This window comes from Dendrobates tinctorius, unplaced genomic scaffold, assembly GCF_039654945.1.
Source record: "Dendrobates tinctorius isolate UK_male_01 unplaced genomic scaffold, ASM3965494v1 ptg000060l, whole genome shotgun sequence".
Classification (NCBI taxonomy): Eukaryota; Metazoa; Chordata; class Amphibia; order Anura; family Dendrobatidae; genus Dendrobates; species Dendrobates tinctorius.
Window position 1 is genome coordinate 44303489 of NW_027361728.1, and position 13532 is coordinate 44317020.

The 13532-nt window shown below is 52.0% G+C and overlaps 1 protein-coding gene across 1 annotated transcript in view; it reads left to right on the forward strand.

The window, feature by feature from the left end:
• The window catches only part of SERPINI2 (serpin family I member 2), a 95928-nt gene that overhangs the window by 55586 nt on the left and 26810 nt on the right, over positions 1–13532 (forward strand). The window contains exon 6 of the mRNA XM_073579131.1: positions 4585–4671. Coding sequence (XP_073435232.1) covers positions 4585–4671 — 87 coding nt within the window. The remainder of the gene's footprint in view (positions 1–4584; positions 4672–13532) is intronic.

A 13532-nucleotide genomic window follows, 5' to 3' on the forward strand; every position in this document is an offset into this window, starting at 1 on the left:
CATGGTGCGAGTGCTGTGCGATTTTTTTTTTTTTTCTCGCACCCTTTGAGTTCTATTGCGGGATGCGATCCGATTTGCAATTACAATCGCACCATGCTGCGATTTTTTTTTTTTTTCCAGCCCGATCTTAATCCAATCTGAGCTGGAGAAAGAACGCAGAAGAAGACATCGTCATAGATTAACATTGGTACAAATTCAATCCGATTTTTTTCATCGGAATGAATTTGTCCGATTTCATCGCAAGTGAGCATGAGCCCTAAGGCACAGAGTTTGAGCATACGATCAGTTGCTTCATTAGGATCTTCACTCTGCAAAATGGGATTTGGACGTTTGCGCTGACACGACAATTGACGCAACCATTTGTTGATGTAAATGATGTCTGATGGAGCACACACAAGTTCACCTGCTTCATTATAGTCAATGGCACGTCAATGCAAATGTCTGAATCCCATTTTGCGGGGCTCAGACAAAGCCTTGACAGAGCCACAGAACAGTTTCCCTTCTGAACAATTGTGCAGCTTGTGGATGAGACTAGTTATGTCACCTAGCTGGTATGGCTAAGGCCTCTTTCACACATCAGGTTTTCGCCGTCAGGCGCGATCCGGCGCTTTTGACAGAAACCGGATCCGGCGAAATGCAATGCCGGATCCGGTTTCCCCCCATTGACTTGCATTTGCGCCGGATGGCCATGCGTTTCATCCGGTTTTCGCCGGATCCGGCAATGTGGCGCGTCCGGCTTTTTCACACAATGAAAGCCTATGAGCGCCGCAATGCGCCTGATCCGGCGAAAGCCGGATCCGGTGGCCGGATCCGGTTTTTTGGTCTGAGCATGCTCAGTAGCTCTGCCCACAAGACATATATAAAAGCAAGACAGTGGGACCCACAGCCACACCCAACATGCCACCCAAGAAAGCAACCAAGCGCAGCAGGAGAAGGCAGGAGACCACTGCAGCACCATCAGCACCACCACCACCCCAAATGGAGCAGCAAATGGAACATGCTGAGGAGGGGAGGCCAGCAGCAGATGAGAGACGGTAATTATCAAATCCCCCATTCCTCCAAACTAGGGCTATTGAATATCAAGATATTCATTGGCCCTTTGTTTCTCTTTATTCAACAGCCGCCCAATAGATGCAGCAGCAGTAGCAGCAGCAATGGCAGCAGCTGGAACACCACCCACAGGCATGGAGTGTGGCCACCAGGAAGACAGCACATCATCTTCTGGGAGCCCTCCCTCGCATCGTCAGCGTTTGACGGTAAGTTTTTATTTCCAAAATCCATCATCTCTGTAATATATGTCTATTCATTGCCTTTTATTTCAAAACAGGATTCACAAGATGAAGAGGAGCTCCCAGAAGAAGAAGGAAGGGGTGGACAGACACTTGGAGTGGGCTCACAATTGGTAAGTTTTTTGCATCAAATGCAGAAACACAACATCACACTACACACAACACATAGAAAACAATGTTCTGCAGACCACACACAGCAAACAAATGCCTACATCCAAAGACATAACATTTTTTGTTTTCTTCTCTAGTCTTCCCAATCTGGTGCTCGGCCAAGAGGTCCTCGCAGTGCCTCCCAGGGTCGTCGGCGACAGCAACGCGGCGGTCACCAGCGTGTAAGTATAAATATTTTTGCTTTGTTTTTTTGCACTTTTTATTTCATTTCTTTTGTGGAGGCTAATTATGTTATTTTTGTCTTTTTCTTTAACAGCCTTCACAGCGTGCTCCCGACTCTGACGGTGAGGATGGAGGACTCGATGTGGACCACCTCATCGATCTCGTCAGAGAAAGGGAGCCGCTCTGGAATATGGCTGACCGCCGCCACGCTGACCTTATCGTTACCCGACGACTCTGGGAGGAAATCTGTTCGCTCCTTGTGGGCCGCTGGGAGGACCTCGATGTTCGGGCCCAGATTAAAGAGCGTAAGTATATACAGTACCGGTTGCTTGATGTAAACCAGTGTTTCCCGAACTCCAGTCCTCGTGGTCCCCACGGATCATGTGTTCAGGATTTCTATTTACTATGGAAATCCTGAAAACATGACCCCTGGGGACCATGAGGACTGGAGTTTGTGAAATACTGATGTTGTATACTAACCACTCCTTTCTCGTTTCAGGGAACAGAATTGTGAATCGGTGGCGGTCTGTGAGGGATCGTTTCAAGAAGGAGTTCAATAAAGAGATGCGGGCCCCGAGTGGATCTGGAGGACGCAGGAGCAAGTACAAGTACGCACAAGCCCTGTCGTTCCTCCGGGAAACAATGGTCACTAGAAGGTAAATATTACACACCACATGTGAAAAAAAATGTTAGATGTAACTTTTTTTTTTCAGCCAGGGCCATACCATGTCAGTATTTTAATTGTTTTTTTTTCTCTTTATTCCACAGCACGGTGAGCAGCACTCGGGAGCCTGCACGATTGGACCCTTCTGAGGCGATCCCTGAGGAGACCGGCACCGAGGGACACTTCGACCGCCCCGGTACATCTGCACCTTCCCAGCCTTCCCACACATTCGACCCATCTGTCCCATCCACCAGCACAGGAGCATCGTGGCCGCCTACATTACATGAAGCTGCTGGTGAGGAGATCGCTTTCCCTTTACCCCACCCTTCTGCCCCTGCCACCTCTAGTACACCTGCGGGTACTGGGCGGCAGCGGCAGAGGGGTCAGGAAAAGAGTTATGCGCCAGAGTTCTTGCATCTGAATGCATCTTTCCAGAACTGTCTAAAAGTCTTGTCAGAGCAAATCTCCGCAGGCTTTCAGCAGATCAACTCCAGCATTCTGGAGGTGAAGACACTTCTGCAAACCATGCACTCAGAAGCAAGATCTTCGCCAAACCACACCTTTTTCAGGTCTGTTGTGGAGCGCATGGCAACACTATCTCCTACCCAGCAGATGCATGTAATGCATTCGTGCCACGGTGCTCTACAGCAGGTTACCTCCCAACCTCCACCTCCCACCACTGTAGTTCCTCCACCTGCACCCCCTCCAGCCACTTTCCATCCTCCCCCTCCTATTACATCTGCACCCCCTCCAGCCACTTTCCATCCTCCCCCTCCTATTACATACCAGCAACCTCACCAGTACCAGCAACCTTCCCAGTACCAGCAACCTCCCCAGTACCAGACATCTCCCCACTTCCAGCAACCTGCCCCGTACCAAACTCCTTCCCCGTACCAAACTCCTTCCCCGTACCAAACTCCTTCCCCATACAACTTTCCATCAACATCATCTGCTCCTACAGTCCCTGCCCAACCCTCCACTCCACCGCCCACCACCTCTTCTGCCTCCCACATGTCCACCCATTCTGTAGCTTTTTCCACACCATCACCTCTAACTGTTCCTTCCCCACCACGATCCCAGTCCTCTCTCCACACTCCCATTGTCGAAGTGTCCCGCAGCCCCTCCAGCAGTATTTCCACCCCACACTACACCGAGTTATAATGTTTTTTTTGTAATAAAAATGCCCATTTGGTTGGTTTCAAACCTTTATTAAAAAAGTTTTTTTAACTTTAAAAACAGTTTACACAAAAAAAAATATTTTAAATAAAAGTTAAATTATTGTTTACACCGGTTGTCTGTCATTTCTTTCTGCGGCGAAATATGTTTAAAAAAAAGGTTAAATACAGGGTATTTAAAAGGTAAAAAGGTATTCAAAACCAGGTATATAACTGTGGGTAAATTTTAGCTTTTTGCCACAGTTGTGTTCCTGGTTGTGTTTGAAGCAAAGTATTTCACCTGAAAAGTTGTGTTTATTGTTGGTGATTTCCTAACAATGTACACAACTTTTGTTAAAAGGTGAAATACTTTGCATAAAACACAGCCAGGTACACACCTGTGGCCTAAAGCTAAAAATAGTAAGACCATGACAAGATAGCCAACTTTGGTTGGCAAAGGTATATACTGTTGGTCCAGAAGGTACACAAGTTTGGTTAGGGCACAAATCTTTCACACTCTGTCATCCTGCCAGTGTACTCTGCCTTGAGGTGACATAAAGTATAGTGCAAAATTGTCCCTCATTACTGAAACCGTCACAGAACTTCTAGTGGTAATATTTACAATGACATCCATCTTCGCCAGTAACTTGCTCTTCTCTCCAACCTGCACTTTCTCCTCTACAACCTGTCAAAGAAGGGCTGTAGGAACATGCTATATATAGTTTTCCAGTAGCCAATCCCGTTCGGAAGGCCACAAGGGTCAATTTTAAAAACCAGATCCGGCGTAATCCGTCGAAAAACGGATAGAAAAACGGATGAACCGGATGAGACGGATCCGGTTTTGTCTGTCAAGAACAAGACGGATCCGGCAGAAAACCGGATCCGGCACATCAGGTTTTACAAAACATTTGCCGGATCCGGCATTCCGGCACGACGCCGGATCGCGCCTGACGCCGAAAACCTGATGTGTGAAAGTAGCCTAAGGCTCTGCGGATCGCCCATGTCCAAACCTGCAGGGAGATCTGCTGCATTTCCAGTACTCATGCGTTCACTCTTAGAAACCACTAGATGTAAATTACAACAGATTCTAAACTGCACTTTATATAACATTCTATTGTATTAATTATCCCAAAATTGTTTTCAGACACTTCCACCTTGTACATTTCCAAAGTGGTTCAGAAGGTTTCCATTGAAGTAAATGAAGCTGGAAGTGAAGCTGCTGCATCAACAGGTTAACAGCGACATAAAATGGATTGGGGCATTCGGTATTTATAAAGACAATTGTGCCAGAATTCTAGCATAATTTGCGTTAAAAAATCTCATGATTTGCTGCATATTTATGTTGTGGTTTAGACACTTTTCTGTTTGTTTGACAAGGGGGTGTGGTCTCTCTTGCTTATTGGGCAGAGGTGTGGCCTTGCGTGCAAGATCATGAGACACAATTGTGGGGCACGTTTCTCTTATCTAGCTATTAATAGGCAGTGTAAACTTGGACTAGACAGCCTTAGGCTATGTTTATGTGGTGTTTGCAGGTACGCAGGAAGCAGTGAAGAGTCGCGAGACAATTTGGTGCTTACTAGAATAACGTTTATACGACTTGAGGGAACTTTCCTCAGTCAAGGCTTGATCAACAAAAGGGACAACACGGGTTGCCCTCGTAGGGGCTCGATACAAGCAAACACAAAACGTTAGAACACGACTACTCCCGGCAATATCCGGTCACTATAGGGCCGCGGTATGGCCGACTACGGGTCCGTAATGATACAGTCACTTAGCTGTCCAGACGTCCCACGCAGTTCGGGATGGTGGTCCTTCGGCGTAGTAGTTGCTGGGCCCAGTTGCTGAGGCGTTGGCGGAATCTTTGCGCGCCCTGTTGACCCTGGAGCCCCACGGGCCCCGGCGGAGTCCTTGGAAGGATAGGCCGCAGCCCCTGGACAGGGGCAAGCGGCAGTGATGTCAGGTGCCGAATGACGGGCCACCTGCGCAGCTAACGGCTGCGACGGGTAATCTGCGGCAAGCCGAGGCTCAGCCCCTGCTGCGGATCGGAGCGGGACAGTCGTGGCCGCCAACAACACTGTACTTGCCACAGCCACTGGTGATAGCGGGGCGGCTGCGGGTGGCAGGGGACAGGCCGCAGCTGCGGGCTGAGGAGAGGCGGCAGCGGCCGCCTGCTGGCAGGCCACAGCCGTTGGACTGGGGCTGCAGTGGCCGCAGGCTGTAGTGGGGTGACGAGTCTCAGCTGTTCGTCTTGGCGCAGTCTCTCTCGGGCCCTCAGTGAGCATCTTGCCTGGCCCTGGTAAGTTACTCTCGCTTGCAGTTGCTCCCTTCGTCTCCAGCTGCCTCTGTCCCAGTCTACTGACTCGTCGCACGGGGAATTCCCAGCCCTCTTTATACTGGTCCCTCCCCTAGCTCTCCTGTCCGTCACAACAGTCCGTCCCTGAACTCTGTCCCCGGGAACAGTTTCCCCCGGAACCTGGATGACGACTCCTTTGGTTCCGGCCTAGACACTCGACGAGGGGGACCGTTCCTCCCACACTCCCCCGCCCTGTAGGCTCGCCAGTCCTCGGGCGAGGGTTTTTGTAGACTCAGTTTAGCTTTTTGGGATGACAGTCCTTGTCGCCATACGAACTGGTCCTGTTCATAACGTTCAGGGGGTTTGCCAGCTGTTGATCGCTCAGAGCGTCTAAGTTCGACCGGGGTGGAGCTCTCTGGGGTGGTGGATGGTGGTGGATTGGTCGATTCTGGCAGGCTCACTGGGTCTGCTGTAATATCATTACTAGGAGGGCCTGCGGATGTGGCAGGGAAGTCCTCTTCATCATCCAGGTCCCAGACCGTTGACGGGGGGGTCGGGGACCTGAGTGATCGGTTCGGGTCGTATGGTATCAGTGGACGCACAGGGGCGCAACATATTTCGGTGCACTGTACGAGTGAGGGGTGCACCGTCTCTTTCCGATTGTATTTCATACACAGGCCCGTCGGGGCTTATCCGGCGCAACACTCGGTACGGGTTCTCCTCCCACCGTGGTTCTAACTTGTTTTGGGGGCGCTGATCTAGTACAAGTACCCGATCCCCAGCCTGGAAGTCAATTGGTGGGGGCAGCGCTCCCCCCAGGTGTTCTAGATCCTGGAGCTTTGTATGGACGATTCGGTGGAGGGTCTGCAGCCGGTGCCGGTGATTTCGGACCCAGGAGGATACTCCAGTCCAGGGTAGAGGTTCCTCTGGGTTTAACTCCACTTCTGTGATTCCTTTGCCTTCCCGTCCAAACAGCAATGAGTAGGGGGTGTAACCAGTTACCCGGTGCACCCGGTTATTATATACCCACATCAGCTCAGGGACGTATTCAGGCCAGCGGGCCTTTCCGTCACTCTCCAGGATACGCAGCATTTGGATTAGTGTCCGATTGAATCGTTCGCAGGCTCTGTTTCCCTGCGGGTGGTAGGGTGTAGTCCGAGACTTATCGATACCGTAGAGATGATGTAGTTCCTCCATGACTCTTCCTAGGAAGCCACGCTCCTTGGTCCGAATGTATTCGTTGCGAGCAGCCGTACACTTGGATAAAGTTTTGACAAATCGCATAGGTGGCCGACTCCGCTGTCTGGTCTCGGGTGGGGGTGACCACGGCGAACTTGGTAAAATAATCCACCATAACGAGACAGTGCTCATACCCCAAGGGCTCGTTGCGCGGGAGGTTTAGCGAGCTCGCACGGGCGGCAGGTTCGGCAAATTTCTTCCACAGCAGCGTGCAAGCGTGGATGGTACACTATCTGCTGCAGCCATTGCAACATCTTTTGAGCACCAAAGTGAGCCCCCTTTTCGTGGGCTTCCCGAGCCAGTTGGCTGAGATGGGCTCCGGGCACGATCACCTGCCATGCTGGCACAGACGTTGTTTGTGACCCGACTCTCCAATATCAAAGTCCCTCTTTTATGACTAGTTTCTCCCACTGGCGCAACATCAGCAACATATCCTGGGTCAAAGTCTGTCTCTGTGAGCCAGTGGGCAATTTGCCGGTAGCCACCCATCGGCGCAGGAGTCCAATTTCTCCATCTTCCTGTTGCTGCTGGAACCACTTGTCGTGCGGCTGTTCCAGCATTCCCCCTAAGGGTCCCGGCTGAGGCGCTTCTTGTGCAGTGGCTGTAAGCGCGGCAGTGGTAAGGGTGAACGGCGTCTCGTCTGCTTCCAATTCGTCGTCTTGACTTCGTCCTGGGGTGGTGTGTCAGATTCTGGAGAGCGCGTCGGCGTGCAAATTTTCAGCTCCCCGTTTGTAGATGATCTTATAATTGAATTTGGCCATCCGAGCCACCCACCGCTGCTCGAGGGCCCCCAGTTTGGCATTTTCCAGATGGGCTAATGGGTTATCGGTCCGCACTACTACCTCAGAGCCGGCCAGGTACTCTGCGAATCGCTCCGTCATTGCCCACACTACCACGAGGAGCTCGAGCTTAAAGGAGCTGTAATTGTCCGGGTTGCGTTCTGAATCGTTCAGCGATCGGCTACCATAGGCGATCACTCTCTCCCGGACGTTCTGCACCTGTGACAACACAGCTCCTAGTCCCTGGAGGCTCCCGTCGGTATGCAGGATGAATGGTTGCGAAAAATCCGCATATGCCAATACTGGGGCGTCCGAGAGAGCAGCCTTGAGATCTTGAAACGCATTCTCCGGCGGTTGCTGCCACTGGATCTTCCGTCCATTTGCCCCGGCGAGAGCCCCCTTCAGCAGGTCTTGCAGGGCTTGAGCTCAGCGTGTAAAGTTCTTCACGAACCGACGGTAGTAGCCGGCCAACCCCAAGAGGGCCCGCACGTCCTTCACCGTCTCGGGGGTGGGCCACCCCTGGATGGCAGCGACCTTTTCCAGGGAGGGTCTGACGCCCTCTGCCGAGACGGTATACCCCAGGTACTCGATTTGGGTTCGGAACAGGTGGCATTTCTGTGGCTTTACCTTTAACCCGTACTTCTGCAGCCGGCCGAGCACCTGCCCCAACCATTTCAGGTGGTCCTCGAACGTGGCGGAATAGATGATAATGTCGTCCAGGTATATCAACGTGGCTTCAAAGTTGAGGTCTCCTAGACCCCACTCCATCAGCCGCTGGAAAATTCCTGGGGCGTTGGCCAGCCCAAACGGCATCCGATTGAACTTGAACAGTCCCATGGAAAGGATGAATGCCGTCTTGGCCCTGTCTTCCTCTAACATCGGCACCTGCCAGTACCCACTGGCCAGGTCAAGGGTTGAAAAGTACGTCGCATTCCCCAGGGCGGACAGAGACTCTTCTATGCGGGGCAGTGGATACGAATCCTTTATGGTGCAAGCGTTCAACTTCCGATAGTCCACGCAAAAACGCAGGGTGCCATCTTTTTTCTGAACCAAGACAATAGGGGGCGCCCAGGGGCTTTGGCTTTCCTGTATGACACCCTTCCGGAGCATTTGGGCTAACAGAATCTTCACTTCCTGGTATAGCTGCGGTGGTATTTGCCGATATCGCTCCCGGATGGGGGCCGCTCCTGCCGTGGGGATCCCATGCGTGATGGCCGTGGTACATCCGAAGTCGTCCTCGTGGCTGGCGAAGACACTGTAAAATTGTCCAAGAAGTGTCTCTATTTGGAGAAGCTGGGCTGGCGCTAGGCCGGAGAGTTCGGCCCGCATTCTCTCCAGGATGACTCAACCTTTTTCTTGGACCGAGGGTGCGACAGCCTGTTGGATTCGTACCGTTACTACCCAAGGATCTTCGGCTGCACCTTCAACTGGACCGCGGGGTCTGGCAGCATCACCTCCAAAGGCCTCACTAGTTTGGCCATTTCGGCCCGGGGCTTCAGGGCGATTTCTTGGTCTTCCAGGTTGACACAAGGCACCAGGACGGTCCCCTCCCGCACTGTGGCCAGGGGGTGGGCTACCAGTATGCCAGGGTGCAGGCGCTCTGAGTAACATGGTTCCACCTGCACCTCCACGCCCTCCAGTGGCATCGGGGCGCGGATCGGCAGAGCTACCACCGTCTGCCCTGGAGGAAGCACGAGTGGGGGGGCCGCTGGTGCGATGACCTTGCCCAGCGCCTCACCCTCCTGTCACTCCTGGAGCACTCGCGCCTCCCACACCAACCGCTGGAAGACCTGCCCTTGGGCCGTGCGAGAACCCCAGTGGCTCAGAGTCTCCTGTGTGGGTTCATTGAGGAGGAGGTGGCCGAACTCTCGTAGTATGTTCATACCCAGAATAACCGGATGTTTGCTGTTTGTGTCTCCCTGGGTCAGTACCACTCCCCGGCGAGTGATTTGCTGTTTATCGAAACCTGCATCCAGGCTACTCCGACGACAGGAACTGGTAGCTGGTTGGCGGCTACCAATTTTATCACGGTCCCCCACAGAGGTTTCACTGCTTCGGGAAAATGCTGCCAAAAATAAGTCTCTGGCATGGTCGTAACTTGCGATCCCGTATCTACTAGGCATCGCACGGCACGGCCTTCGATCTCTGCCCATACCACTGGGCAACGCGCAACCAGGTCTTCGCGACTTCCTCCACCCCGTGTGATGGGCTCCAGCTCCGGGCGGTGTCCCAATTCTCCACAATCGTAAGAGGCAAATGGTCGTGGGGACCGACTTGGGTGGGGGCCGCGATGGTTCATGCCTCCTTTACCCGGCCCTGGCCGACTCCTTGTGGCTGCTTTCTTGGCTTCGGCCAGTTCACCTTTAATGCTCTGTATCTCTCGCTTCACCTCTTGTACCCAGTGGGGTTCGCTCAGGGCGCTTATGGATGCTTCAATACTCCGAGCCATCCCCACGGGGACCGTCACCCCCTGCTCCCGAACCTGTGCCTCCTTCCCTATCTCTGAAAAGGTCAGATGTGGGTCCACTCGCACCCGCTCTCGCAAAGCCTATCTTGTCAGGGTGTCTCGTAACCCGGTCACTAGCAGATCACGTAATGTTACGTCCACAGTCCCCACGGCGACTCCATCCTTCCTTTCAATGGCTAAAAACAGTTCCTGCAAAACATTCATATACTGGGTCACTGTTTCCCCCTCTTTCTACATGCGTCTAAACATCTGGGTTCTCAGTTCCCCCACATCGGTCGGGTCCCCATAGGCCTCTTCTAAAATCTGTAATACCCTGATGAAGGTGTTTCGCTGCCCCCGGGGCCTCAACATTACAGTATCCTGGGCTTCCCCATCCAACGCCATCAGGTCCACTTCTGCCTCTAGGTCAGGGGTAAGCGGATGCATCCTGAATAACCCACGCATTCGCTCCGTCCAATTCCACAGCATAGTACTGCTGCCGGAGAACCTGGGCAGATTGCTCAGCATGGCCCCCAAAAAAATGCTGGGCAGGGTGCCCTCGTTGTCCGCGCTCGGAGACTGCATCCTGCCGACTACGCCAAATGTAGTGTTTGCAGGTAGGCAGGATGCAGTGACGAGTCGCGAGACAATTTGGTGCTTACTAGAATAACGTTTATATGACTAGAGGGAACTTTCCTCAGTCAAGGTTTGATCAACAAAAGGGGTAACACGGGTTGCCCTCGCAGGGGCTCGATATAAACAAACACAAAACGTTAGAACACAACTACTCCCAGCAATAGCCGGTCACTATAGGGCTGTGTTGTGGCCGACTACGGGTCCATAATGATACAGTCACTTAGCTGTCCAGACGTCCCACGCCGTTCGGGATGGTGGTCCTTCGGCGTAGTAGTTGCTGGGCCCAGTTGCTGAGGCGTTGGTGGAATCTTCGTGCGCTCTGGCGCGTGTTGACCCTGGAGCCCCACGGGCCCCGGCGGAGTCCTTGGACGGATAGGCCGCAGCCCCTGGACTGGGGCAAGTGGCAGTGATGTCGGGTGCTGAATGACGGGCCACCTGCGCAGCTAACGGCTGCGACGGGTAATCCACGGCAAACCGAGGCTCAGCCCCTGCTGCGGATCGGAGCGGGACAGTCGTGGCCGCCAATGACACTGTACTTGCCGCGGCCACTGGTGAGAGTGGGGCAGCTGCGGGTGGCGGGGACAGGCCGCAGCCGTGAGCTGAGGAGAGGTGGCTGCGGGTGACCGCGGGCAGGCCGCAGCCGCGGGCTGAGGAGAGGCGGCCGCAGGTGACCGCGGGCAGGCATCAGCCCTGGGCTGTGGAGAGGCGGCAGTGGCCACGGGTTGGACTGGGGCTGCAGTGGCCGCGAGCTGTAGCGGGGTGACGAGTCTCAGATGTTCGTCTTGGCGCAGTCTCTCTGGGGCCCTCAGTGAGCGTCTTGCCTGGCCCTGGTAAGTTACTCTCACTTGCAGTTGCTCCCTTCATCTCCAGCTGCCTCTGTCCCGGTCTGCTGACTCATCGCCCAGGGAATTCCCTGCCCTCTTTGTACTGGTCCCTCCCCTAGCTCTGCTGTCTGTCACAACGGTCCATCCCTGAACTCTGTGCCCCGGGAACAGTTTCCCCCGGAACCTGGATGACACTCCTTTGGTTCCGGCCTGGACACTCGACGGGGGGGACCGTTCTTCCCACACTCACATGTTGCTTTTTTGCTGCATTTTATTCTGCAGCCAAAATCGCCTATGGTTTTGCTGTGTTTGCTCTTTTGCAGTCTCATTGCTTCATATGGTGAAAAAAAAAACACTGAAAGAAGCGACGCTGCAGTTTTCAAAAAAGCAGCAGTTTTTCAATTCGGCCAGGAAAAAAAAAAAGCAATTGTGTGCTTGAGACTTCTGCTATCTCATAGCTTTTGCAGGTACTGTAAAAAGTGGCTATTCTTTTGCATAAAAAATCTGCAAAAACGCAATGTGTGAACATAGCCCTAAACAGATTTATCAATCAGCATTACCCACTTTTATTAAATTGTTATTGATAAATGTGCCCAATACAATTATTATGTTGCATTCCCACATAAGATACATTTCTATACATGTAAAACAAGTAAGAGGTCCACTCAAAAAAACCTCTTCTGTAAAAACAGCCTGACGTTAGTTTGTTCTTTTTCTCTTTGACAGAGGGGAGAACATTTTTCTTTCTCAGGATACAGCTGGTCATATTCAGTGAATTATCTCACAGAGACATGCAGTCGGCGAGATATTTCTCTATTCTTACCCATTCGCAGTGCAGACAGTGGGAGAAGCGTGAAACAATTTAATGATATTTTCTGATATGAGAAGTTGAGTGCTTCTGATCTGTTCCCCATTTTGCGGTTCTCAATACCTGTGTTCTGCGGCACAGCTGCTAGAAATGAATGTATTTCTCTACCAGTGGTGTAACAAAGAAAGGTGCAAAATCTGTAGACCCACAAATGCCCTGATGTAGGAGAGTAAGGCTAGTTTCACACTTGCTTTTTTTTGCAGCGCGTTTTTCCCGCAAAAAAACGCATTGAAAAAACGCATACATAAGCATACAACTGCTGCGTTTTTTTCAAGCATTTTTATGAGCATGCATGAAAAAAACGCAGCGTTTTTATGCGTTTGTATGCGTTTTTAGCGCGTTTTTACCGCGTTTGCGTTTTTTTCCAACATTTTTAGGTGGCCCCTCACACTACCCAAACCATGACTTTACTAACCCTAACCCTGACCCTAACCCTAACCCTGACCCTAACCCTAACCCTAACCCTGACCCTAACCCTTAACCAAATCATACTTAACCCTAACCCAAACCCTAAACCCTAACTAACCCTAACCCTAACCCTGACCCTGACCCTAACCCTAACCCTAACCCTGACCCTAACCCTAACCCTAACCCTGACCCTAACCCTTAACAAAACCATACTTAACCCTAACCCTAACCCTAACCCTGACCCTGACCCTAACCCTTAACCAAACCATACTTAACCCTAATCCTGACCCTAACCCTGACCCTAACCCTAACCCTGACCCTAACCCTTAACAAAACCATACTAACCCTAATCCTGACCCTAACCCTGACCCTAATCCTTAACAAAACCATACTTAACCCTAATCCTGACCCTAACCCTGACCCTAACCCTGACCCTAACCCTAACCCTAACCCTAACCCTGACCCTAACCCTTAACAAAACCATACTTAACCCTAATCCTGACCCTAACCATGACCCTAATCCTTAACAAAACCATACTTAACCCTAATCCTGACCCTAACCCTGACCCTAACCCTAACCCTGACCCTAACCCTAACCC